Source organism: Mustela nivalis (assembly GCF_964662115.1).
Source record: "Mustela nivalis genome assembly, contig: HAP1_SCAFFOLD_379, whole genome shotgun sequence".
Lineage (NCBI taxonomy): Eukaryota > Metazoa > Chordata > Mammalia > Carnivora > Mustelidae > Mustela > Mustela nivalis.
This window is the reverse complement of record NW_028136271.1, coordinates 668,825-696,717: the sequence shown is the minus strand read 5'-3', so window position 1 is coordinate 696,717 and position 27,893 is coordinate 668,825. Positions and strand designations below refer to the sequence as shown.

The following is a 27,893-nucleotide window of genomic DNA, read 5'->3' as shown; positions in this document are numbered from 1 at the left end:
TAGTATTGACTTCACAGGGCTTATTAGGAGGATTAAATTAGATACTGTTCATTTAGCACAGTTTCTGGCCTATAGAAGGCACACATAAAAGTTGATTATCGTTTTTATGGACCTCCAACTTTAAGCCTTCTATAAAGAACCAAATGATATCTCTGAAAAATACCAACTGCCTACAAGGTTGTAGGGAAAGTGGTACTTATGTTGACCTGATTAGAAAAAAGTGGAAAATCTCTCTTGTTTAAGCCTTGTTGAAAATTTTCTAAACTCTGTCTGCTCTTCTGCTTTAGTAATTAGAACAAACATTGGAGACTCGTGGTTTTCTGATAACTGAGTTGCCCGTTGTAACGCAGGGCAATTTGACATTAGTGTTTATTTAAAAAATTACGGCAAATGAAGATAAATGGTGAGACGTGCACTAAATTTGATGAAACTCCTGACGTGAGTGTTTCTCCTTGGGATTCTCTCTCTCTTTTTTCTCCTATGATCTGAGAGCGGATTACATTCTACTTGGGTGATGGCTCAAGTCAAATGTGTGGTTTTGCAGGTGCCTAGCCTTGCACAGACAATCTTGGAAGAACCATCATTGTCTCTGTAAGAAAACGGAGGGAAAAATGTGATTTTAACACTCAGCCTACAAGAGTTCAACAATCTACCAATGTGAATTTAGAAACGCTGAGCAGGTCCCCCTTCTAGTAAGGAATATCTCTCCCGTTTTCTTATAATACCTGAGTTTATACAACTGAGCAATCTACTCTTTTGTGTAAAACAGCTTCCCAGGATTGTTTCTCCTTTAAACGCAAGTGAACTTTGGGGATGGCACTCAGACCCCTTTCTTTTACTGGACAACTGTGGAGCAGGGGTTGGGTGTGTTTCAAGAGGGAAAATATCCACAAGGGGACAGAAAAAGGACATAAACATACAAAATCCCATTTTCCAAGAATGTAAAAAGCTAACTTCCAGGGGAGCCTGGGTAGCTCAATTGCTAAGCATCTGCCCTTCGGCTCAGGTCATGATCCCAGGGGCCTGAGAATCCAGCCCCGTGTCGGGCTCCCTTCTCAGAGGAAAAACCTGCTTCTCCCTCTCCCACTCGCCCTGCTTGTATTCCCTATCTCATTGTGTCTCTGTCAAATAAATAAATAAAATCTTAAAAAAAATGCGAACTTCCAATATTTATTGTTTTTCCTTTGCTCTAAATATCTCAAGGTTCACTTGTTGAAAGCAATTGATTGAAGCCCTGGGAAGAAGTGGTAGATTGAAGCACTCATCAGAGTTGTTTGTGCTGCTTTGCAGGGGTCTGGCTGCACTAAATTATTTCAAGAAGTATTAATTATCTAAGTCACTCAGAAGAAGCCATTTACCTATTTGATTTTCTTTTTTTGAAGAGAATCTTTTTTTTAAAGATTTTATTTATTTGTCAGAGAGAGAGAGGGAGCGAGAGTGAGCACAGGCAGACAGAGTGGCAGGCAGAGACAGAGGGAGAAGCAGGCTCCCTGCCGAGCAAGGAGCCCAATGTGGGACTTGATCCCAGGACGCTGGGATCATGGCCTGAGCCGAAGGCAGCTGCTTAACCAACTGAGTCACCCAGACGTCCCCCTATTTCATTTTCTGTGGTTCTTGATCCTTCCCCCAAATTCTCACAGGCCTCCGCAGCTGGCACAGAGTCCGCTCCCATAGCTATAATCCCTGTCCCATACTCTCACCTCCATCATACATCATACATCATACATACCTGATACAACCCCACCTTGGTAAAAACCCAACCCTCTGTCCACCCTACATCTGCCCCTGGCAGCTGAAGGTGGTTGGTGAGAAAAGCAACGATGCTGGAAGCTTTCACATTAAGTTTTTTTTTTTAAGATTTTATTTATTTATTTGACAGAGGGAGATCACAGTAGGAGAGAGGAAGGGAAGAGATCACAGAGAGAGGAAGGGAAGCAGGCCCCCTGCTGAGCAGAGAGCCCGATGTGGGACTCGATCCCAGGACCCTAAGATCATGACCTGAGCCGAAGGCAGCGGCTTAACCCACTGAGCCACCCAGGCGCCCCTTTCACATTAAATTCTTAGCCACAAATCCAAGTATGTTTCTCTGACCGACAGAATCTCCACTCTTCTCATGAAATATTTTGACTATTTCACATCTTCTTTCCTCCAACCTTAAGCCAGGGCTTCTCAACACTGGCCACACTTTTGAATCACCTGGAAGACTTTAAAACACAGGAGTGCCCACCTCCAGAGGATCTGATCTAATTGGTGTAGAACCAATTAGATTAATATCCAATTAGGGTCTGGATATAAGTGTGCTTTTAAAATTCTCCCAGTGATTCTAATGTACAGCCATTTTGTTCAGAGTGAGAACTGAACACCTTCCATCAGATACAGCTGATGACTGACCATTCTGATGACTTCACTGAGAAAAGTAAATTGAGGGCACCTGGGTGGCTTCAGCTCAGATCATGGTCTCAGGGTCTCGGGCTCTCGCATCAGGCTCTCTGCTCAGCAGGAAACCTGCTTCTCCCTCTCCCTCTGCCTGCCTCTCTGCCTACTTGTGATCTCTCTCTCTCTCTCTCTTTCTCTCTGTGTCAAATAAATAAATGAATAAAATATTTTAAAAAAAGAAAGAAAAACAAACTGGGTGGGTGTGTAGGTGGCTAAGTGGTTAAGCATGTGAATCTTGGCTCAGGTCATGAGCTCAGGGTTATGAAATCGAGCCCCATGTCAGGCTCCATGCTCAGCGGGGAATCTGATTGAGATTCTCTCCCTCTCCTTCTGTCTCTTCCCCCTGCATGTGTGTGCTCCTGCTCTCTCTCTCTCTGTCAAATAAATCTTGAATAGAAAAATCGGTAAGGAAAGAAGACCCACAGAATCCCACTAAGTTTACCTGGGTGGAACCCTTACTCCAATCCCTTCTGAGTGAAGACAAGCCCATCCACTTGGGGTTTCTTCTCATTTCCCTGATCTCTGAGTATGAATGTGCTCCAGGACCCAACCTCAGACTTCTCCTCTGTCTACACTGAGTCCTTGGTGACTGTCCCTCTTCTACCATCTGTCTCCTGATGACTTCACATCTCCACCTCCAGTCCAGACCTGGATTTTGAGCTTTCTTCCACTGCCTGCTTTCCAGATCTACCTAGATGAATTAAACCCAACATGTTCAAAACCAAGCTCTTATTCTTCTCGAGCTCTGCTGGTCTTGCAATAGCTCAAACAGGAAACTGTAGAGTCATTCTTGATTCATCTCTTTCTTTCACTGCCCACGTTTAATTCTTTGGTAGAAGCTGTGGATTCTATCTTCAAAAATATTCTAAATCTGACCAGTTCTCCACACTTCAGTTACTCCCACTGTGGTCCAAAACACCGTCTTCTATAGCCTGAGTTATTGTAATAGTCTCCTATCTGGTCTTCTGGATTCATTTTTGCTCTGTTCTAGTTTATTTTCCACTCAGCAGTTAAAGCATCCGTTTAAGACAAAAGTCAGACCTTGTTATTTCTCTGCTCTAAGATCTCCAATGGCTCCCCACTTCACTCAATACAAAATTCAGTCTTACAAAATGTAACACTCAATTTCCTTCTCAATTCATCTCCTACCTCTTCACTCAGCTGTCTCTGCCTCCGCTCACCAGCCTCCTTGGTGTTTAACAGAGTACAGCAAGTGTGTGCCTCCCTTGGGGGGTTGCACTTGTTTCCTCTTCTTAAATGTACCCGTCTTGTTCTCTGAATCCACTCAAGGATCTGCCAATGGCTTTTTATCAGAGTAATCTCCCCTAACTGCACACAGCCAGCACCAGCACCATCACAATCAACATAGTTTCTGGCCCTCTCTACTTTTGACTTCTTATCAACAGCTGACATATTATATATTTATTTATTTACTGTCTGTTCTCTCTCTTCTATTTGAGTGCATGTGCTATAAAAATGGTATTTGTGGGGGCTTTTTTCCTGATTTATTTTGTGTTCAGAAGAGGATTTGATACATAATACTCAGTACATAATTGTTGAACGAATGAATGAATCGATGGAAATATCAGGTTATCTCAATCATAAGGGAGATTTCTCTCAAGCATTTTCTATAGTATTGCCCTATTTCATTCTCTGCACCTCTGGGTTGATTAGTAGATAAAATCATCATGTAAAATCAGTTTGAGCAAGGTTGGATCCTTAAGCTTCTATGTCACCTAGGACTCCAAATGTCACGGTGTACCATGCACATTTGCCTCCAGCCTTCTCCCCCATATTTTGGTCATGGATCAGCAGCTGTGGCATCGTTCAGCTTTCTTTTCCCCTCCCCTGTCTCAGTTCCAGGAGGTCCTCCTTGGCTTTGGGCCCCCTCCTTGTGGGTGATGAAGGCAATGTAGGGAGAGGCAGCAGCTTCCCTGACTCATCCCTGCTTTCTCCATTCATACTGATCGTGTAACGCATAGCCTGTGCAGTACAGGGCTGGCCAGGTCAGTCTCTGCCACCTTAGGACCTCATTTTTGTTCCCTGCGGCAGCTTGGCCATTTGCAAAATCAGAAATTGTAAAAGTACAAACAGGAGACAATATTCCATATTTTATGGATTTTAAGATGCCCCTCCCCTCCCATTTTCTTTCACATCTCCAATGTCAGGAATTGTCTTATAGTTGGGGCTGAGCAGGTGGAAGTCCCTATAAAGTTACCACAGCTTGACCCTGTGCCATGTGGTTACTGCTCCTAGGGCACAACTGATCATCTACATCCCTTGGCATGGCAAGCCACAGGCCTTTGGAGGATCATTTAAAGAAAGAAAATAAACTGGTTATTATATGAAAATCTCAGATAAGGAAAAAAAAAAAGAAAAAAGAAAAAGAGAAACCCCACCAGCATCAAACCACCAGAATGGACGGGTGGCAATTTGGATGACTTCAGAATACTTTTATAAGAAGTGCAGCATGCAAAACAATCTTGAGAAAGGAGAACAAAGCTGGAGGTATCAGTTTCTTGGATTTTAAGATATACTACAAAGTTATAGTAATCAAAACAGTAGGGTACTGGGAGAAAATATACGCATAAATCAATGGAAACAGGATAGAGAGCCCAGAAATAAATCCACAATTATATGGTCAATTAATCTTTGACAAAGTGGGCAAGTATAAGTAACAGAAGAAAGTCTCCTCAAAAAACAGTGTTGGGAAAACTGGAGAGCCATATGCAAAATAATGAAACTAGACCACATTCTTTTACCATACACGTAAAGAAACTCAAAATGGATCAAAGATCTAAATGTGAAGTGTGAGGTGTGCCTGTCTTGCTCAGCCTGTACAGGATGTGACTCTTATTCTTGAGGCTGTGAGTTTAGGTCCCACATTCAGTGTAAAGCTTACTTAAAAAAAAAAAATTAAATGAATAAATGAGAGACCTGAAACCATAAAACTCCTAAAAGACAATAAGCAGTAATCACTTGGAGATTGGTTTTAGCAACATTATTTGTGGGTATGTCTGCTTAGGCAAGGGAAACAAGAACAAAAATAAATTATTAAGACTACAACAAAATAAAAAGCTTTTGCACAGTAAGGGAAACCCGCAACAAAACCAAAAGGGAACCTACAGAATGGGAGAAGATAGTGGTGAATGATAAACATAATAAAGGATTAATAACCAAAATATGTAAAGAACACACACACACACACACACACAAAACCCCCCAAAAACCCAAACCCCAACATATAATCCAATTGAAAAATGGGCAGAGGACTTAATAGACATTTTTCCAAAAAATACATACAGACATCCAATAGACATGGGAAAAGATGCTCAATATCACTCATCACCAGGAAAATAAAATCAAAACCACAGGGAGATCTATCACCTTATACTTGTCAGAATGGCAGTATTAAAAAGACAAGAAAGAACAAGTGTTGGCCAGGATGTGGAGAAAAAGGAACCTCTGTACATTTTTAGTGGGAAAGTAAATTGGTGCAACAACTGTGGAAAACAGTATGGAGGTTCCTCAAAAAATTAAAAATAGATTTACCATATGCTTTAGTAATTCTAGTACTTGATATTTACCCAAAGGAAATAAAAACACTTGATTCAAAAAGATATATGCCCTCCTAGGTTTTCTGCAGCACTATTTATAATAGCCAGTATATGGAAGCAGTTCAGGTGTTTATCAGTAGATGAATGGGTAAAGATATGGTGTATATAGATATATAATGGAATATTATCCAGCTATAAAAAAGAATGAGATCTTGCCATTTGTGACAACATGGCTGGATCTAGAAGGTATTAGGTTAAGAGAAATAAGTCAGACCGAGAAAGGCAAATACCATATGATTTCACTTCCTTTTTTTTTTTCTTTTTAAGATTTTATTTATTTATTTGAAAGAGAGAGAGATCACAAGTAGGCAGAGAGACAGGCAGAGAGGCAGGTGAAGCAGGGTCCCCACCGAGCAGAGAGCCCAACTCAGGGCTCGATTCCAGGAACCTGGTATCATGACCTGAGCCAAAGGCAGAGGCTTTAACCCACTAAGCCACCCAGGGACCCCTGTAATTTCACTTCTATATGGAATATAAAAAAAGAAACAAATGAACAGACAAAAAAAAAAACAGAAATAGACTTTTAAATACAAAGAACAAACTGGTGGTTATGGGAGGGAAGGTGGATGGGGGATGGGTGAAATAGGTGAAGGGGATTAAGAGGTACAAATTTCCTGTTATAAAATAAATAAAATAATTTCCTGTTCTCATCTGGAGATGAAAAGTACAGCATTGGGAATACAGCCAATGATATTATAATAAGTTTATATGGTGACGTGATGATATACTTACTGTGGTGATCACTGAGTAATGTATAGAATTGTCAAATTACTATGTTGTACACCTGAAACTAATTTAACAGTGAATGTCAGCTATATGTCTAATAATAATTTTTTAAGTGCAGCATGACAGAAGCTCTGGGTGGCTCAGAGGAACATATTGTGAGAAAAATCTGGGCACTGAAATCTCTCAGTTAGAAAGTAAATAAAAGTAGTGAGATTCTTAATGTGAGGTTTGGAAAAAGGTTAACCAAAAATTTTAACTTTTATTTTTATGTATGCATTAAGGCCATATGTAATAAAAATCTGTCTAAATACTTACCAAAGAGCTTTTTGAATACATTTAAATTAAAATATTAATGAAAAGAAAACATTGTATCATAGTTTGAATGGTAGCATTTTTTGTTTCTTATTAAACTATACCAGGAAAGGAGGCCAAGACTCAATGAAATATGGCTATTATCCCCAGTTTCACAAGAGCATGAACCTCTCTGGCTTAACAAAGCCTAAGGAATCTACTACAGAAATGGGTTGTTCTTACTACCCTGGAGCCTTTTGTGCAGACTATGAACCAAAAGTTCAATATTAATCTTAAAATTAATTATATTACAAAGTTGTATTATTTGAAAGATGTGTTTAACTGACTCAAAGTTAAAAGATCTCAGTATAATGCTGGTTCTATAATTATCCTCCCAGAAAACATTACTTGTAAAACTTAATTATGTAGAACCATAATCATAGCATTGAGTAGGAGGTTGCCAAGCAGATGGGAAAGTTTTTTGGTTGTTGTTTTCCAGTTGTTTTCTTCCCTTTCCTCCCCTCCTTTCACAAGGAGAATCAGCCACCTGTTTTTAAAGGCTGAAGTGTTTTTACTGTTCTTGGTCGAAAACATTTGTTTAAACAAAATAGCACTTGGTTGCTAAACCCTTGATTCTAAATGGACATAGCCATCTCATTTTTGTTGGGCCAGGGTTTGGATAACAATTTGATTTCCCAGTCTGTTTCTTTTGTGACCATATAATCCTCTCCCAGTGTTGCATGCTCTGTGAGCTACAAGCACTTGAGAGCTCATAAGCACAAAGACTCTAAGGTTTCTTTGGGATTAGCACCATAGAAATGCAGATTTGGCACAATGGAAGACTGATTCCATCCTTGTAACTGTTACTGCTCTACTTCCTCCTTCCTCTGGGTAGCAAAGCTAGCCACTGTTTTTAAAATACAGCCTCACTTTAGCTGCTGACTTTTACATTGGCTGCCTGGAGAAGAGAAGGAGTTCTTGCCTATGTATTTCAGTGTTTTGATCCCTTTCAATTATTTTTTAAAATATATATCATTAAATTTTACAGGAGTATTACAGAATTCCTAATTGCAGAATTTGAACTTGAGCTACGCAATCTTACTTTTCGTCTTCAATCTATGTGTCATTGACCCTTTTAAGTCTGATTACTTGTATGAACTCTCTTCAGAATCTTTCCCTGGTTAACACAGTATAGAGAAGTGCTGGAAACCAGTTCTTTTCTGTGACACAATTCTTCCAACGGAGTTGAAATGCTTTGCAAACAATTTTACGTATATCAGCCAATTCATATACAAAGCAATGTCATGTGAATCCTTTCCTTTTTATATATCATCTTTCAGTGATGATCAGGAATTCATGCTGGTACAGAGACTCTGGTTTGGGAGGAGGAAACAGGGGCTTGCGAGGGGAGGGCGAGAGCAGAAGCTGCTCACCTGCTGTTAGAACTGACCTTAGCTGGTGGTACCAACATCTTCACCCTTTATGCATCTGCATCCTTTATGCATGAAATAGCAATATGCCTTTCCCTGTCGTGTAATCCTTATTTAGTTAATACCCAGTAGGATTTGCAAGCCCTTCACATCTCTGTGGATTTATTTTATTTCAGAGTGCAAGTGACTTTATGGCCCAATTACCATCATTGTGACTTATTGCATTAGTGTGGGAGGGAGAGAGGAGCAAGAAACGCCTGATCACGTGTATCGTCATCAATGGAATGAGTGCCACGCACTCCTGGCCAAGGCAGAGGGATGATGAAACCTTTCTGATCTATTTATCAGAACACTGAAGCCTGGGTGATTGTGCCGTATTTTAACAGACAAGTGTGTCAAGTGTATGGGTGAAGATGTTGCAGTGGTGGTGTTAGAGTAATTAATATTTGGAAGGTAATGAATACTTTGAGTTTAAAGATGTCAAAGGTCAAAGACGGGAGGAATGACTAAGATCGGATGTTGACCCCCTCAAATTACAGGGGTATTGAAGCGAGACTGAGTCACCACCTGACCCCAGAAATGAACCAGCGAGGCGGGCTCCTTATTAGAGCAAGGCTCCCGGAAGCCAGATAGCCCTTGTGCTTGCAAGAGCTCAAGGCACAGCCGGCTGTGGAGCACCGAAGCAGCAACAGCCACAGCAGCCACGGAATCGTGACCCTCGGGCCTGGCGCCTACCTGGAATTTCCGCAGCGCCTGGTTCAGAACCACCGGGGGGGACAGCTCCCCGCCGCCGCCGGCGCCGACTGCGGAAGGGGACCGAGAGCGCGGGCTTCACGCTCCGTGAGCCGGCTGGGGCGGCGGGAAGACCGGCTGCGTCCCCCACAACCCCGGAAACCACTCGGTTCCTCCCTTCCCCCTGCAGGGCCGCGTGGGGCCTGCGGGTGGCCGTCCCGGGCCACACGTCCCGCAGGCGAGGAAGCCACCGGCCGCTCTCCCCCCTGCCGCCGCCGCCACTGCTGCACTCCTCGCCCCGCTCGACCGAGGGATGTGGGGCGGGCCCGCGCGGGCCCCGCCCCGGCCTGCTCTCCATTGGCCGGCGGGCCGGAGGTGCGAGGAGGCGGGGTCCGTCTCTGGCGGCTGGCGCCCGGCAAGGTTGGCCAGGGAGCGCGGGGTGCAGCGGGAGGGCGCGCGGGGACGCAGCGTGCGCTGAGGAGACGCAGCGGCGGCGGTAGCGGTGGCGCCTGGGCCCGGCCGCAGCCCCTGCCTCCCGCCCTGCGTCCCTCCGCGGCCTGCAGCCTGCGGCGCCCGAGCTTCGAGGGTGCTTCCTCGGGCGCTGGGCCCGAGGCGGCCAAGACGGCGGGCGGCCGGGCGCGGCGGGCGCTGTGCTGCGGGCTGCGCTGGTGGGGGGCGGCGGGCCGCGTCGCGGGCCCAGTGCCCGGCGCGTGCGGCCGGGAGGCGCTCTGTGGGGCCGGCGCGCCGGCGGCGGCCGGGGCTATGGCCCAGGTCGGCGGGAGCGCGCGGAGGAGGGCGCCGGCGCTGCTCGAGGCGGCACGCGAGCGCTAGGAGAGCCTGCACATTTGGGACGACGTGTTCCGCGAGTCCGGCCCGAACAGCAGCGGGAACCCCTTCTACAGCACGTCCGCCGCCTCGCGCTCCTCCTTGGCCGCCTCCTCTGAGGCCCAACACGAGCGTCCCGGCCCCCGCTGCCTCCCGACGCCCCCGAAGCGCAGGAGTCCCACGAGGACGAGGCCAGCGCGGGTTGGAGTGCCACGCTGCGGGACCGCCCGCCCCCGCGCTTCGTGGACACTGGCGGTAAGGCACGGCCCGCGGGGGCGGGGGCGGCCTGGGGAGGCGTGAGCGCGGGGCTGGGAGAACTCCAGACGCTCCGCGGGCCGGCTGCTTGAGGGCGGCTTTTAGGTCAGTACACAGATGGGGCCCTGGCAGCGGGGATTTGTAGTGGGAGAATCAATCTGGTTGCGTGGTGGTGGTTGGTGGGGGCCGCTCTGACTTCCCCGCGGATGGAGAGGATGAGGCGGAGGCCCAGGTGGCACCCTGCCGCTGGCAAGGACCCAAGGGGGGGCCTTCCCTCCCTTGCTGGGAGTGTCCAACCTAGTCACACCTGTGGGGTTGCTCGTTAGGGGTGCGTTTGAGTTAGGTTCCTAAAGCCCGATGCAGCTTTTGTGTGTGTGTGTGTGTGTGTGTTTGTGTCTGTGTGTGTTTGTTGCGGGTGGGGGGGTACGTAAATCGTTTTGTGTGGATGGCCCCAGAGCAGCGTTACCCAGGTGCCAGGGGTGGGGCAGCCAGCCTTTGGAGGGAGGCCTAGTGTGAGCCAGGATGTCTTCACTGGCTCGTGTTTTCTCCAGTGAATCTGACCAACATTGTCCATGCCTTTCAGGATCACTTGCTGAGACCAGAGAAGAGTGAGAGGACCAGTTATCAGCGTTAAGCTGTCTGCTCTCGCTCCAGAAGGCACTTGTGTGTTCTGCTTACCGACACGGTCATGGTCAAGCCCCTGATATCTGGAGGTCGCAGGCCTGCTGGCGGTTGTGGCTGCTTGAAATCCTCCTTTACTGCCTACTTTTTGGAAAGGTAATTCTGACATGTCTCTGCTTAGCCTGCAGAAGCTCTGCGGCCTCTGCCCTCTGGGAGAGGTGGAGACCAGCCAGCAGTCCCACCTGTCCCCTGATGCTTTCTGTTCCTTGCTCGACAGCCTACTGTGGCAGGCCCTTGTTTCTGCACACCATTTTCTTGTGTTGAAGAGTGTGCAACCAGTGTTGTGGAGGACCAGGGAGTAGCCATACTGGACCCAATGCTGCTCTCCCTGTGGCTCTCCATGATTGTTGTTCAACCATGGAAGGCAGGCCAAAGGGAACCCTGGCTGGTGCCTGGGCTTGGATCTGGACCTTGTGCCACAGCCTGCTGGTAGGCTAATTGGGTTGGCTGGACTCTCTCAGCAGGGAGTGGTCTGCAGACCTCCCACGGACAGGCTGCAGTGTGGACACCCGAGCTACAGCTGGGCTCTAGGGTCCGAGTCAACTCTGCTGTGTTTTGGAATGGGTGAATTTAACATATTCTCATTTAGGCTTTAGTTCAGAGTTTGGGAATTTTGAAAGTCACATCACCCTGCATAATCCTTTTAAACCCCATACATTTCCCAGAATGTCATAAGGGTTTCCAGCCCCAGATGGCTGTTTTCCATTCAATTAGCTCTTTAAGAATTGTACGTACCCAGAGCTCTGGTTTGGCAGACTTGATGCTGTGAGTGCTGTGATCCAGTTTTTAATCTTGGAACATGAGAGAGATGTCCTCTTGTTTCCCTCCCTCTCTGGGGAAAATAGGGGAATTGTGTTAGCTTAAGCCTGGTTATGACTAAGAGCCATGAGTGTTGGTCTGAGAAGGATGAGCGCACCTAAATACATTTTCAAGCAATATTATGTTTCTCAGTAACCTATACTTGGGAGAAATTCTGCATCAGAGCAATTTAGTCTAGCCACTGCGGCACCTAAATGGTCATGAAGTTCAGGATCATTTGTCATTTAGCATCAGGTTCAAATTCTGCTTCCTCTGGATGTGCACTGAGCTCACATCTGGACCCGAGAATCACAGGCAGGCAGGTGCTTTAACGAAAGACATTTAGTGGTTATTGGATGGTATCTATACCCAATTTTGTTTTCCGGTTTTTTGTGGAAGCTTGCTTTTAAAATCCAGCCCTAATGAAGAATTTCCTTTTCTTCTTGAAACAGTCTTTCCCTGTGGGAAATTCGGGGTGGTGGCGGAAGGGTGATGTGGATGGTTTATTAAGCATGAGTTCAGATGGCCTGGAACAATGGGATATGATTTATGGGGCCTGGAAATAGATGCCGAGCAGAGAAAACCCTTGTGTCCCGTGGTGGGGGGGGAGAGATGGACGGGTTTGTTAAGAGTGAGAGCTGCACCCTAGCCAGTCTGAGAGCAGAGAGGCTCGGGCTCTGAGGTTTATTAAAGTGTCAAATATAACCTCACTTTAGGAAGGCAGCTTGGGCCTGTCTTCCATCTTTGTTCCCTGGTTCACTGACAGACGTCAGCAGGCCGGTGGGGTAGGAAACGGTGGCAAACAGGATGGTGGCATTTGGATCTGTGATCAACCCTCGAATAGGAAAATCCGTAGCAGAAATGGCTGTTGCTGCTAGAAGCAGATGAGGAAAGCAAAGGACTTAGGGAACAGGTTTCATGCCTGCTTTCTGCTGCAAAAGCGTGTCTGTGTGTGTGTGTGTGTGTGTGTGTGTGTGTGTGTGTGTGTAGATAAATGAATGTGTATGTGTGCATAGGTGTCTTACACATAAATATGTATTGCTTGTGCTGGCTTGGGCTGGTTGGGGATTTTGGTTTTGGTTTTAAATTGGAGATCACAGGTGCTGTCTAGGAGTCCCGCTGATGCCCTAGACTCCCTGCGCCAGAGAGAGGCTTCGGCACTGGGCACCCCTGAGCTTGGATCTGCATCTGGAGTGCAGAAGGGAGGCACCTGGTGCCCAGCCAAGGGGAGGAGGGCAGGGAGGCAGAGGTGTTTCTGTGGTTCAGGTTGAGACTAGTCCGCGAGCAGCTCTTCTAGTCTTCCAGTCTTCCCAGATTCTTCCTTCTGTTCTGTCCATGCATTTAGCTTCCTGGATCAGGCGCTCCAGAAGTGCAGCCAGCAGATAGGAGTGGAGGTACCCTATCCCTCTCCCCCTTCCCTCTCCTCCCTGGCTTCTGGTTGTGCCTGGAGATATGGGCCCCCTTGAGGTGATTTAAATACAAAGACCATGCTTGCCCTGCTGCCTCTTAAACCCTGTCTGAAGGGAGGGTCAGCCTGGAAGCTGAAGATGCGTGCTGGGACCCCAGGGTCCAGAACCTTCTCCTGATCAGACTTACAGCTCTCCCTCTAAAATAACCCCTTCAAGCTGTCAGCCTCACCTGCCCACTGTGTAAATAACTGACACAGCAGGCGGGCTCACTCCTTGGAAGCAGCACGAAATTCAGGACGCGCTGGTTTCCGGGCTTCTGCCCTTCTCATTTCCCATTCCGAGCAGTCTTGTGACTCCTTCCCTCTGAGGAGGCAAAGGAACAGGCAGATTCCCAGATGCTCAGGGGCCCCTCTGTGTTTGGCTTTGTCGGTGGTTCCTTTGCCGTGGCTGGCTGCATTCTGAGCTGTTTGCTTTTTCTCTTAGAGGCTGGACATCCTAAGAGTTTTTTTTTTTCTGTGTACCGTGTCAGCAACCCTCGGTAATCATTCAGCAGGGAGGTGTGACCTTGAGAAGCTGAAGAGGACCGTAGGGCTTTGGAAATTAACATGGTTAAATGTTTTATCTTAGGGTTTGTTGTTGGTTTACTCGGCTTAAAGTCTTTTTTGACTGAGAAGTAAGAGGAGAAACATCTTAAAGCTAGAGTTAAATGTATATGCTCGTAATGGGTTTGTGAGCTGAGGTACCTGGGCCCTCGTCATTGGTGTCCACGGTGAGCCACTGCTCCCAGCTTTAGCTCTGTATGGCATTCGGTGGCTCTGGGAGGAGCTGGGTGCCTGGGCGAGCGACAGGGTACGCCTTATGCAGTGCTCCCTAATAGTCAGCCATGTGCCCCTACCACACAGAATTCAGAGAAGGGAGCTTCCTGGAGGGAGGTGGTGTTCAGGCTGTGGGCATGACGGTGACCACAACCAGCAGGCCCCGGTCATAGTGTTCCATTTCATAATCACGCCAAACATTTGCGAGTACTCCGAGAGAGCTGCGATCACCTCCACTTCACAGAGAAACATGGTTTCGTCTGAGGCGATGAGATGACCTGGGGAAGTGGTAGCCTTCTCTCGAGGGAGACTTGATTAATCAGGGAAGGTCGTGCCTTTTTAGTTTTTTTTTTTTTTTTTCTTTACAGCATCTGAAAACTTTTGCTGTCAGAAATACTTTTGTATTTTTACAGGGAATTGCTTGTAACTTTTTCTCAGGGCGTACGCAGTTCAGTGAGGTCTAATGCATGCATGGATTTGGATTTGTGTAACCAATCTGCACAGTCGGATAAGAGACAGGAAATCTGGAATGTTATCTCTATTTAATCTGTCTCAGCCACTGTGATGAGCGTGGATAGAGCGCTTCTGCAAGCAGCAGGGCTCTGAATCCATGGGGAATCTGGGGGTTGTGTGGGGTCTGGTACTCAGCTTTATTTTATTTATTTTATTTTTTTAAAGATTTTATTTATTTTATTTGACAGATAGAGATCACCAGTAGGCAGAGAGACAGGCAGAGAGAGGACGAGGAAGCAGACTCCCTGCTGAGCAGAGAGCCCGATGCGGGGCTCGATCCCAGGACCCTGAGATCATGACCTGAGCCGAAGGCAGAGGCTTTAACCCACTGAACCACCCAGGCGCCCCTGGTACTCAGTTTTAGAGTTGAAAACTCACCTTTTATTTTTAAGAAGTGTGATTGTGTATTTTTTCTTATTAATAAGTAATATATGTACATTTTAGGGAAAAAAATGATAAAATTTTAAGAAATCCCATAACCTCTCATGACCTTAGCTAATCATAGTTAATCATATTGAGTATATTCTTCATATATCTTAAGTGTCAGATTGTTGGGTGACCTGCTCTTTAATTGTAATTAATATATTGTAGTCGTTTCCCATTTACATTTTTAAATGTCGATTTTAATGAGTCCGCGGTATCACAGTTTCCTCTGGGTCAGTGTTGTTGCTGCCTCCCTCTTGTATTTGTTCTGCTGTGATAAATATTCTTGAAACCTAAGTCTGTGTGCACATCTGTAGCACAATCCTTAGCAGAAAATGACCGAAGCAGAATTGAATCAAGGACCCACTGTAAGGTTTTTGGTGTCTGTGGTGAAATAGGTCTCCAGAAACATATCTACAATGCTCCTGCCGGCTGTGCACCGAAATCCTTAGAAAGTCATGCTCGGAGGACCTGCTCCAGTGTGTGATTCCTGCCCGTTGGGGCTCTTAGAGGACCGTTGCTTTTGGTAAAGCTTGCTGAGGTGTAATACACACACACAGCACGTGAGTCCTAGCATGCGGCACGCTGTGTGTAACTACTACCCAGATGATGATCAGGAACGTTCTGAGCACACCAGAGGTTCCCTCCTGCTCCTTCCCAGTCAGTCACTCCCTGCCCCCTGCCTCTCTTCCATCACCAGCCATCAAGTTTGCCTGTTACCTTGCTCTGGTGGTTCGGTTCCTCAGGACATGTGTGGATTCCTTCTTGTTGTCGTGTATGTGGCATCTTAAATTTCGTTATCATCTGTTGTCTTCCATCACGTAGGTACTGTAGTCGGTTATCCGTTCTCCTGTTAATGGTCTTTTACATGGTATCCAGTTTGGGGCTTCTGAGGATAAGCTGCTTCAGACATTCTTGTGGTTTTGATGGGCAGATACATTTCCCTTGAGCATGTAAACCTAGGAAAAGGTTTTCCAGGTCCTAGATTAGATGCGGGTCTCCCCTGTCGACCTCGTGGACTGGGTGAAGTTTTGCTGAGGCCTGTCTTGTGCATGGCCAGATGTTGGCCACCTCCATTTGGCCTCTCCCCACCAAATGCCCAGTAGTGCCCTTTCCTCCAATTACATCAACCCCACCCGCCGCAGCGCGCCCGCACCTGCCTGCCCTGCCCACCGCCTTCTGCGGGCCCAGCGAACTCACTGCGCAAGTAGCGCCTCCCGGGGAGGCAGGGGTTATGGGCTGGCGGGGCAGGGCTTGGGGGAGTGCATCGGTGCCCCGCTGACTCAGGTACTGAGGGGCTGGGGAGGGGTAGGGGCGCTAGGGAGAGAGGGAGGCTGTGTTCCACCTGCCCGCTGCCACCTGCTGCTTCGTCCAAGGGAGCGGGAGGGGGGTCTGGCAGACAGGTTGCTGCTGGCCTGGTGCTCCTACGCCCCATAGCCCTTGCCCCACAGCCCTTGCCCCACAGCCCTCGCTCCACTTCTCTGTATCCAGGGAACCCGTGGGGCCCTACTGACATCAAGGAGCCCAGCACCACTGGGCTTGTCTGACCCCCGGAGAGACGCCTGTGCTGACAGGCTTCTTTTCCAGAACTTGATGGAAAATTTTGTCCCTCAGAATTGCCGGGCCCCCCAGCCCGAGAGGAGCTGGTTCTGCCCGCGCAACCTGGGCCCCACTGGGCCCCCTCCACCTCAACTGCCTTTTACCCAGGAGCCCCAGGATACCATTCCTTTCTGGCCCATGGACCCCTTCCCCCCACCCCCACCCCCACACCTCTATTTTGGGCCTGCGACCACCCTGGGATCACTTCCATCTCCGGCCCCCTAGCCCACAGGTCCTTGTCCACCTCCAGGCCTGACCCCTGGCCCCTCTCAACTCTGGGGTCACTGAAACCCTTCCACTTGGGGGCCACTGGCATCTGCGATCCCAGACTCCTGGGACTCCCCTCCACCTTGGAGCTCCCTACCCTGTTTCCTCTAGGAACTGCTGTGCCTAGAGCACCAAAACCCCACATTCTCAAGCCAGCTGTCTTCGGGCCAGGGACTCAGGTATCCTCAGGGACCCTCATTTCTGGGGCACATACTCCTCTCTGTGCAGGAGAGAGCAGAGAGAGCAGGCTTGGGGATCCTTCACTCCAGCTGGATGGAGGGGCAGAAGCTGGGGTGTGTGTGAGGGGGTGCTCACAGGTGGCCTCCCTGGGTAAGGAGCTTCCAGGAGGAAACTTCAGGGCGAGGCCAAGATGTGGAAGCCTCAGGAAGCACTGGCTGCACAGACTCCAGGCTCCTGGCTTGGGCAGTGGGCATTTAGTGGCCAGAGCCCTACAGGGCCAACCCCGTCCAAACCCACCCCACCCTGGCTGGCTTTTTTGTCTTGAATTTGCACAGCATCCTTTTCTCCAGTATGAAATTGAAAGCTTTGCTTTGGAAAGTTTTGTGTCCAGGAGGCTCCTGGGCATCCACTTACTTTATTTCCGGAGGCTAGTTGAGGAGGGTGGAGTCTTTGGGACCTTAACAACAGGTCTCCTGATCCTTCCTGACTTCCTTCTTTTTTTTTTTTTTTTTTTTTTTTTTTTAGATTTATTTATTTGAGAGAGAGAAAGAGATAAAGAGCACACCACAGAACACATGCAGGCACAGGTGAATGGGCCAGGTGAATGGACCTGTGCCAAAACAAAGAGTAAGATGCTCAACCAGCTGCAACCACCCCCCCCCGCACCCCTTTTACAGATGGGTTACATCTACACACTGTTAGGTGCTTTGCCTGGACCCAGCTAGTCTTACAGCAGTCCTAGGACACTGTCTCTTGCCCAGAGTCTCTGGTCAGTACCAACCCATGCCTCAAGTGTGGGAATGACTTCTTCCTGACTCCTTTTTTTTTTATAAGATTTTTTATTTTATTTTATTTATTTGACAGAAAGAGATCACAAGTAGGCAGAGGCAGGCAAAGAGAGAGAGAGGAGGAAGCAGGCTCCCTGCTGAGCAGAGAGCCGGATGTGGGACTCGATCCCAGTACCCTGAGATCATGACCTGAGCCGAAGGCAGCGGCTTAACCCACTGAGCCACCCAGGCACCCTTCCTGACTCCTTCTTATTAACTCCCTGTCCAGCCCGGGTTGCCCACCACCCTCCAGGCTGTCCTAGTTGTATATATTGGATCTCTGTAGATTGTGGGCACTATCAGATCCTCACCTGTCGTGACCGGCGCAACAAATCAACCAGGAACATGAGGGTAAGAGGATGAAGAAAAGAACTCGAGAAGCAGAGAGATGGGGGGCAGGAGGAGCACTGAGGAGGATGTCCAACAGTGCTAAGTTTATTCAAAGCATTAAGGCCATATATATAGTGACATTACGTCTGTGTTTAGTTAAGCAACTACGGTTCCTCATGACGCCAAATGGCTGATGCCAGTACAAATACAGCAAACGTGAAAGTAATTTATGGGCTGTACTAAGGCAGCAAGGACCAGCAACGAACTTTTTAGCCCAACCGAATTGTTCTCATGTGTTTAGTAAGCGTGTGGGAAGTCACGTAGGTGAGTGTACAACACATAGCACAGACTCTTTCCCAGTGCTACTGAACTTTTTCCGTCCTAAACCTTTTGTTAGTTTATTTGGACTTTAAAGGAGGCACAAATCAGGGTCTGGTTTGGTTCTTGTCTCAAGCCTTATTGCGGCCTCCCACACTCACCGAAATGAGAACATGGCTCAGGGTTATGGAGTGAATATACCCTTTAGGAAACATTAAAGGACGTAGCATAACTGGTCCGGGGTCACCCAGCCTGTGAGAGGCATGGGTGAGATTCAGACTGCACTGGGTCCCACAGCCATTTTCAGCTCACCTTAGTGTCCAACCTGGTCCCAGAAGGTTCCTGCTCAGGACTTTGCTTTGTGCTGAGCTGGGCTTGCTTCCTGCCTGTGAAGCCATTTTCACAGTGTGTCCCCAGCCCACCCTCTCACATTGAGCATCAGTGCTGCCTTGGCTGGCCTCTGTTGATCGTGCCGTTCCTCTCCATCCCTGTCACCCCTCCGGCCCACTGTCCTACTGCCCTCTGTCCAGTGGGCCAAGTTATGAGTTTCTTGCCTGCACTTCCTCTTAACTGTGCTCTGTTGAAATCCTCTCTAACAGGGAGGACCTGCTTATCAGAGCAGCTTGATTTGGAATCCGTCTCCCCTGGCGGTCAGAGGTTCTGACCATCATGTCCCCAGCCTCAGCACTGGGGATGCCTGCCCAGCCTATTCTGGGTGCTCATGGAGCTCTGGGATCTTCGAGAAGATTTGCCATGAAAATAAGCATTTATACATAATACGGAAGAGAAGATCTGAGGAAAATGAGTGGGTGTCATCTGGTAATGTTTGTGTTAGGATGGTTCTGAAATTTCTGGGCCCTGAGTTACCAAGAATCCTAGGTTGCCCAGCTGGAAGGACCTCAGTTAGATCAGCTGGGCTCCTCACCTCATTTGACAGATGGGAAGTTGAGGCCCAGAGCTTAGTGCCACAGAGCAGGAGTGAGGAGAGATGTTAGTGACAGGAAGAAACCATAGGGTAAGCACAAAGTGGCTGAGCCTGGGCTTTGTTTATGCAAATGAGTTGCTAAAACAGTGGACCTGAGGCTGCTGACCCTATCTAGTGCCCAGCAAGAAGTAACACCAGCCCACACCTTCTGAGGTTTAACTCATGCCAGGAATGATTCTCAGTGTTTTATTTGTGGGCACCTGGGTTTCTCAGTTGTTCAGCTGAGGTTATGCCCCCAGGGTGCTGGGATCTAATCCTCCCCAGGCTTCCTGCTCAGTGGGAAGCCTGCTTCTCCCTTTCACACTCCCCCTGTGTGTGTTCCCTCTCACCCTGTCTCTCTCTCTCTGTCAAATAAATAATAAAATCTTAAAACAAGAAAAACAACACCAAAATGCTTTATTTGCCTTAGGAGATAGGGTCTGTTATGGTTACCATTTTAATGCATGGAAATATGGGCACAGGAGAGCTAAAGGAGTCCAAGGTCACACAGCTTGCAAGTGGAGGAGTCAAGATTTGAACCCTGGGCAGCCTGCCTCCAGAACCTGTATTATTTTTTCCCTTTGTGTATGTCATTTTTAAAAACCTTTCCCTGAATTCTAACAGAGATGTGTAAACATTGTTAAGCATGTAGTTTATTGATCATCACAAAGCTTAGGTTCTGAAGCATTGCAGCAAGCTGGGGTGGGCTTTGATGTCAGACCTGGTTGGAATCCAGTTTCTGGTGCTGCATGACTTTAGGTGACTTACTCAGCGTCAGTTTCTGCACTGAGTTTGGCAGCCTTGTGATGAGTAGATCGTGTGACAGTGCCTAGCGGGTTTGGTGCCTGGCGAGTGTTTAATAAATGGTTTTCTCTTCTTAATAATGAAGATTCTAAGTTGTGTTGGTTTTGTTAAGCAGTCCGAATACCTTCCTCATCGGTCAGTTGCCTGTCAGTCGCCTTGTAGGTACTTGTGATGAGTCATTTGTTAAGTCACTATATATAGCTGAAACATTTGGGGGTAGTGGGGGGACACCCCCCCTGCCCCCACTACCCCTGCATTGAAAGTCTGTAATTTAAAATGTTCCACCTGTGCCTGTTTTTGTTTTTTTTTTAAACATAATTACTTTGGGACAGTGAAAGTTCTATGTCTTCTCCTTAGGGTTGTGACGGAGCCTTTGGGGACCTGCAACAGCTTACTTCCAGTTTCTGTCTGGCATGCTGATGGGCCAGAACTTATTTTAACAACATTCCATCACATTCCAGGCACCTGGAAGGAGGAATATGTTGAACTTCTCGGAAATTATTTTTTGGAACTGTTTTTATCCTGAGGAATAACCCATATAAAAATTGAATGACCTTTATGGTTGACTTTTCCACTCTACATAATGCAAACTGAAAAACTCGTTGTTTTCAGCTGCTTCTGCAGCAGTGGGAAGAGCAAGCCTGTGGGAGTCCTCCCCAGGTTGGCCCCAGCACAGAGCTGCATCATTCTACACACCCCTCATGCCTTGTCTCCTTGTCTGTGAGGTGGTAATGATGGTGCAGGGAGTCCAGGGGTTGTCGTGAAGGTTACAGAGATGGGGGGTGTAAACTTTGAACAGTGTGCCCCACATAAAATGCAGATCTGGTGAGCAGAGGCAGCTGCTCACATTAATTGTTGATGCCAAGGCACTGGAGTTCCACAACAGCCTATGCCTTTCTTTCCTGGGTCCTTTTAGTCTCAGCCACCACCTTAGAGAAAGTGACTCAGCAAGGCTGGTGCTTGTGGAGCCCTCTACAAAGCCAGCTAATTCACACGGGCGATGCCCTGGAGATAAGGGGGTTTTCCTGGGTGGTAGGACCCCATTTCAGAGGCTTAACTAGCCGGTTTCTCCTAACTGGTGCTGTCCTCCAGGGTCAAGATGAAGGCCTGCCAGGAGACTGGTGGTCTCGCCAGAGTTTTCCACTGGAAGCATGAAGGACCCCATGGGGCCTCGTGCAGAATGACATGGGTGTTGGAGGGAGAACAGGGGGGACATCGCCTGTACCATCATGGGCAGGTCACTATATCTGGCTCACGCCGGCTTTCTTCCCATCTGGGAAATGGCAGAAGACCATGCTTTTTCACAGGAGGGATGAGGGTTTAGGGAGGTATTTGATGACTGTGTAGGGCTGCATGAGTAACAGAGTTGACGGAGGGGCCTTGGAGTCACAGACTTGGGTTCAGGCCCCTGCTGCTGCCACATAAAAGTAGATCGCTTGGGTAAGCCATGGACCTCAGTGTCCCCCTCTGTGCACTGGGGATAATACCTAGCATGTAGGTCTGTGACGGGTACAAAATAGAAGGCCATATTAGGAGCTTAGAGAAGAGCCTGGTACTCACTAGATTGTAGTTTTATGGTGATACTCTGGCATCACTGGTGTTGCAGACCTGGTCCTATCCTCTGGAAGCTTTGGCTGTGTGACAGATGGCTTATGAGGCCGTGGCTGACAGAAAGAAGCGGCGTCTGTCTTTTCTTAAGATTAAGGGTACAGAGGGGTGCCTGGTGGCTCAGTCTTTGAAGCATCCAACTCTTGGTTTCAGCTAAGGTCATGATCTCAGGGTGGTGGGATTGAGCCCTGAGGTGTGCTCTGCTCTCAGTGTAGAATCTGCTGGAGGTTCTATCTCCCTGTATTTGTGTGTGTGTGCTCTCTCTGTATCTCTGTCTCTGTCTCTCTCTCCCTAAAATAAATGAATCTGTAAAAATAAAGAAATACATACATGCATAAGTTAATTAATTATGGGTACAGAAATCAGTGATGGAGCTGGGCTAATGGGATGCTTGGCAGCAAAGACAGGTGCACCCTGCTTGAAGGCTCGGGGGTAGCTGCGGTGTCACCAGTGGTGATGGGGGTGTGAGGAAGTTGCCTCATGCAGCATCCAGAGGGCAACTTAGATGGGGAGGGTTCCAGGGAGTAAATGCCCATGGGTAGGAAGCATCTTCAGGCAGATGAATGTCAGAGGGTGTCCTCATGGATGGGGAGGCACCCTTTCTCCCTGAAGCTGCCCACCAGTGGAGGTTTGCCTGCTGGGGACATAACTAAATCATTGGGGTTTAGCCTCCTAAGCTGTTAATTTATGAAGATGTGGCCAAGACCTTGTCTCACTGCTTTTTAAAGAGAAGTAAATTAAACTGTTGTTTGGGATGGTGTTGTCTTCCAAAGGCTCATTCAGAGTCAGTGACAGAGCTGCGGTGGGCTTTCCAACTTGTCTTGAAAGCCTGGTCCAGGCAAGGGTGAGGGATATTCCCATCTCTTGGGGTCTCTTGCCCTCTCTGTTTATGGCAGAACGTGGTTTTGTGAGTGGTAAATAAACAGGCATCCTGTGCAGATCCTTCAGCTCTTCGTGTGGCTGCAGTAGAGGAAATTCCCATTCACTGGGCACAGACTGTGGCTGGACGGGCGGTGTGGCGGGGCTCTCACCGAGCATTCTCCTTTCATTCTCTTGCTTCAGTTTCTGGGAGGGAGGGAGATGACCCCATCCCCTGTTCTTCTAACAAGTTTGCTTTTGCTGCGTTGATTAGAGAAGGGCCAGGCTTCCTGAAGATGAGTAGGATGATTCAGTGACACCCAAAAGGTGACCAGACATGAGTTTTGTGGTGTTGCCACTTTCCTGCTGGCCAGGAGGGAAGTTGAGGCCCAGGAAAGTTACACTTTCTCGCTGTGGTAAGCGGCAGAGCCATGTCAGCCGGTCCAGGCCCTGGCTTTCAGGTCTGTTTTCTGTGAGCATTTCCTCTTGTGTTTCCAGCTTTTGGCCTGTTTGACCTATCAAACTATTGATGGTGTATTGATAATTCTAATACTCTCGACATTGTGAGAGATTAGCTCTTCACTTTGTGCTAGAAATGTTTCTTGCTGTATTTTTCTTTTAATTTAAAAAAAAAAGTCAAAGTCCCACATTTCTGCCCATATGAATCTCCCTGAGTCTCCCTGTTGTGAAGTCGTTGGGTTTGGGGATTTCTAGGGCAGGGGCCCTGACATAGTTGGTGGTGGCTTTGCCTGAAGGAGCCCATGGCTCAGGACTTAGAGTGGGGACTGGAGCAGTGTGAACTGTGGCCTGAAAATGTGTACGTGTGTGCTGAGGTGGTGCCCAGATTCTTTTGGAGGATGAACTGAGGTTTTGATCAGTAGGTTAGAGAAACACTTGATGGAATAACACTGATAATTTTGTTTTTGTATTCAATCCTAATTTTGTGTTTTTGCTTTCGTATAGTGCAGTGTGCTCTATGTTCTAAGAAAAAATTGGCAATCAATTCATACAGTATCATGATTTAATAATCCTTCCTCACTTACCAGGTCATATTTCAGGTTTTTATATGTAGTTTTTATATCTGTAGTTCTGTTTCTGAATTCTGCATTTTGATTCATTCCTTCATTTTTAAATTTCTTATTTTAAAGATTTTATTTATTTGAGAGAGAGAGAGAGAGAGAGAGAGAGAGAGAATGAGCTAGGAGCAGGGGCAGAGGTAGAAGGAAAGGGAGACTCCTCACTGAGCAGGGAGCCTGATGTGGGTCTCAGATCCCAGGTCTCTGAGATCAGGACCTGACCCAAAGGCAGATGCTTAACAGACTGAGCTACCCAGGTGCTGCCACATTCCTTCATATTTTTATTTTTTACTCCAGTGCTGCACTGTTTGGCTGGTTGCTTCAGTTTCTGGGAGGGAGGGAGATGACCCCCTCCCCTGTTCTTCTAACAAGTGTGCTTTTGCTGTGTTGACTGGAGAAGGGCCAGGCTTCCTGAAGATGAGTAGGATGATTCAGTGACACCCAAAAGGCAGTGGCTATCATTGTTCCCACTGTGCTTCAACAACTTCACCCACTGACTCTTTGATGATGGCAGCCACCAGCAAATCTTCTGCAGAGGACTGCTGCCTTGGGATGCTTTTCTTGTGGTGCTGGACTTCATTCCCCCTGGCAGCCAGTACAGCTAGTATTAGAACCTAGGAAAAGTCCCATTAGAACCCAAGTAAGTGGGGTGCCTGGGTGGCTCAGTGGGTTAAGCCGCTGCTTTCGGCTCAGGTCATGATCTCAGGGTCCTGGGATCAAGTCCCGCATCGGGCTCTCTGCTCAGCGGGGAGCCTGCTTCCCTCTCTCTCTCTCTGCCTGCCTCTCCATCTCCTTGTGATTTCTCTCTCTCAAATAAATAAATAAAATCCTTAAAAAAAAAAAAAAAAGAACCCAAGAAGGTGGGGTGCCTGGGTGGCTTAATCGATTGTCTGCCTTTGGCTCAGTTCATGGTCTTAGGGTCCTGAGATCAAACCCTGCATTAGTGTCCGTGCTGGCTGTGGAGCCTACTTAAAATCAAACAATCAGAAATCAGCCCATTAAAGTACCATCCTTTGTGTTGTTCTATACTGTAGATCAGATTTAATTTTTCTTTTCTTTTTTTCTTTCTTCTTTCTTTTTAAAGATTATTTATTTGTCAGTGAGAGAGCACAAGCAGGGGGAGCAACAGGCAGAGGGAGAGGCAGGCTTCTGGTTGGGTAAGGAGTCTGATGCCGGACTTGATCCCAGGACCCTGTGATCATGACCTGAGTCATGTTAGGCTGCTGCCTAACAGGCTGAGCCAACCAGGCATCCCCCAGGATCAGTCTTCAATAACCCTACCAGATTTCTTTAGCTTTGACATTTTAAAGGACAATGAAAGCTAGCTAAACCTACACCAGGATTCTGCATCTGCTGGGGCTGTGCTGTCCGGGCCTATGTGCCTCCTGTTCTTCTAACCCCATCAATTCCACCCATGTTTTAGCCAGAGAACTGTAGGCAGGTGAGGGTGTGTCACTGAAAGCTTTGACTCATCATTCATATCTTTATTGTAAGCTTATAATCTTTATTTTTTCTTTTTCTGGGGTAAGATTTTATTGATTTGTTTGTTTATGAGAATGAATGGGGAGCAGAGGCAGAGGGAGAAGCAGACTCCCTGCTGAGCAGGAAGTCTGACATAGGGCGAGATCCCAGGATTATGACCTGAGCCCAATGCAGATGCTTAACCAACAGAACCACCTAGGCGCCTCTTTATTTTTCCTTTATTGATTATCTGCCTTTCTGAGGCAGCGTTCTACCTAGGTTTTCATAACTCCACACTAAGGTATTCTTCCACTAGTGTGGCCTATTTTGAGGTAATTCCTATACATTCTGGCAATGCTGCTAAATGATGCTATGATCTTGGACTCTTTTTTTTTTTTTTTTAACCTCTCTGAGCCTTGGTTTCCTCTGTGCTAATGGGGATAATATACCCTCTTTTGCAGATGTGTGGAGGGCCATGGCTGACTTGGATGCAGTTGGAGTCATCTCACGGCACATGGAATACACAATTTATCTTGCTTCCTGTCTTGATAACGACACCTTGGTTTTCATGCTGTCTTAGAACAAGTAGAACTTGACTTACATGTAAGTTGTGAATTCAGGTACTTTTGACAGAGGTGTTATTTTAGTTTAGTTTAGTTTAGTTTAGTGTAGTTTAGTTTAAAGCAGGCTCCACACCCAGTGCAGAGCCCAGTGTGGAACTCAAACTCACCACCGTGAGATCAAGACCCGAGCTGAGATCAAGAGTTGGCCGCTCAACCAGCCTAGTCACCCAGGAATCCCTTCTGTTTATCATTTTTCAAAAAATGTGAGAAGTAACACTTTTTCTGCCTGGACCTGTCCTCACACCTGCTATGCTGGCCTGGGGGCCAGACGTGTAACTGGTGTGGTGCTGGTGATGATGAGCAAGACAATTGTTAAGTCTTTTTACCCTAATTGCTGTTGTCCTATTATTTCCCTTTTTTTTTTAAAGATTTTATTTTATATCGTGGTGATATATACAAAAACTGTTGCTTCTGGTCCTGCATTAAAACTTGAATATGTAGGGCATTTTTCAAGGATTCATCCCTGAAGATACAGTATTTGTTTTTCTCTGTCTGACTTATTTTGCTTAGCACAATACCCTCTAGGTACATCCAAACTGTTGTAAATATCAGGATCTCATCCTTTTTGATGGCTGAGTAATATACCATTGAGTGTATGTACCACTTCGTCTTCTGTTGCCGGACACTTGGGCTGCTTCCATACCTCGGCTATGGAAAAAAAAATGCTGCAGTAGGCTTAGGGGTGCCTCTGTGCTTTCAGAATGTTGAGTCTGATGTGTCAACTGCCACAACAGTTGTAGCAACTCAGGAAGGGAGCCGGGTCCAGGAGGTAAGAGGAGGAGTGCAGCTTTAGGCAATCTGAGTTGAGGTGTCTGTGGGACCCGCAGGTGTACGTTCTGGTTGGACAGTCAAAATGTAGGAATGGGTGCTTGGGGGAAGAGAGATGCAATCATGCTGTTGCCAAGGGATATATTCCTTGGAGAGAGAGTGACAGTTAAGGATTTAGGGTAATTCCTTCTTTTCTTGGGCAGATAAAGGGGAAGAATAAAGGAGTAGTGGATGGAAGGGGAGGGACATGGCTTTGATGCCAGGAAGGCATTTTTGCACACATGTCTAGAGAAGAGAGATTTCAAGGAATGAAATGTCAGCAATGTTCGATGATGTGAAAAGTTGCTAAGCAGCTTGATTAGGGGGTGGGGTTAGATCGAGGAGGTTGTCACTGAGTACTGAAAGAAAATGGGAGGTGAGTAGTGGCGTCCTAAGCCAGACAGACAGATAGAGTGACTGGGCGTGAGACCATGGAGGTCACACACAAGAATAGCCTTTTAGAAAGTTTGATGGTAAAGACACAGACGATCATAACTCCAGACATAGCTTGGACAAGGGTGGGTTTTACAGGCTGTGTTTACCTATTTGCAGGTTGACTGAAGGGAGATGACAGATGGTGCATGCTGCTGGGTGTTGTGGGTTGAGATGGGATCAGGTATACAGAAAAGCACACAGAGAGGAGTGTATGGATGCCCTGACTGCTTCTGTAGAACGCGAGGCCAACATTAGGCATGGAGGGAATGGAACGTGGCTCAAGGAGTTGTACAGTCTCAGATACAGACCACATGGCTCAGAGTCTTACAGGGCTCTCCTTGCCTCTGCGTGGCCCTTCTCACAGGGTTTAAGTTTTGAACAGTCCTTTTGTTTCTCTGGGTTTGGGGTGTGACTGGAGAGACAGAGCAGAGAGCAAGGGCTGAGGAAAGACCAAGAGGGCAGGAACTCACAGAGGGGAGTCTACTACCCTCTCTGCCTTCCCTGGTATGGGCTCTCTCCTGATCTGGATGAACGGATGACCTGCCATTACTTCTTTTAAAAATGCATTTGTCTTTACCCTGCCAGAAAGCAAAACATGTTTATTGAAGAATAGTGGGAACCCCAGAGAAACTGAAGGAAGAAAATAAGCACTCAGCTGAAGAGAACCATTCAAAAGTTCTGGCACCTTTTCCTCCCAATTTTCACTGAAGTTGAACAGATAAATGTATATATATGAAGTGATTTCTGGGAAAGACCCAAAAAAAAAAAAAAGATACCAACAAGAA

The 27,893-nt window shown here is 47.3% G+C and overlaps 1 protein-coding gene and 1 long non-coding RNA gene across 6 annotated transcripts in view; both read left to right on the top strand.

The window, feature by feature from the left end:
- LOC309857099 (conserved oligomeric Golgi complex subunit 2-like) overlaps positions 1-27,893 on the top strand; it is a 141,251-nt gene that overhangs the window by 47,886 nt on the left and 65,472 nt on the right. The window contains exon 5 of one of the 4 annotated variants that reach the window (XM_082749978.1): positions 9,040-9,160. The exons of the other annotated variants lie outside the window; for them this stretch is intronic. Within the exon in view, the coding sequence (XP_082606104.1) occupies positions 9,040-9,133 (94 nt within the window). The 3' untranslated portion in view covers positions 9,134-9,160. Of the gene's footprint in view, positions 1-9,039; positions 9,161-27,893 lie in introns of those variants that run through there. 4 annotated transcript variants of the gene reach the window in all.
- LOC309857100 overlaps positions 10,204-27,893 on the top strand; it is a 42,338-nt gene continuing 24,648 nt past the window's right edge. Inside the window, exons 1-3 of one of the 2 annotated variants that reach the window (XR_014307481.1) lie at positions 10,204-10,312; positions 10,896-11,089; positions 25,705-25,846. This is a non-coding gene — a long non-coding RNA (uncharacterized lncRNA). The other variant, XR_014307482.1, reaches the window with a different exon arrangement.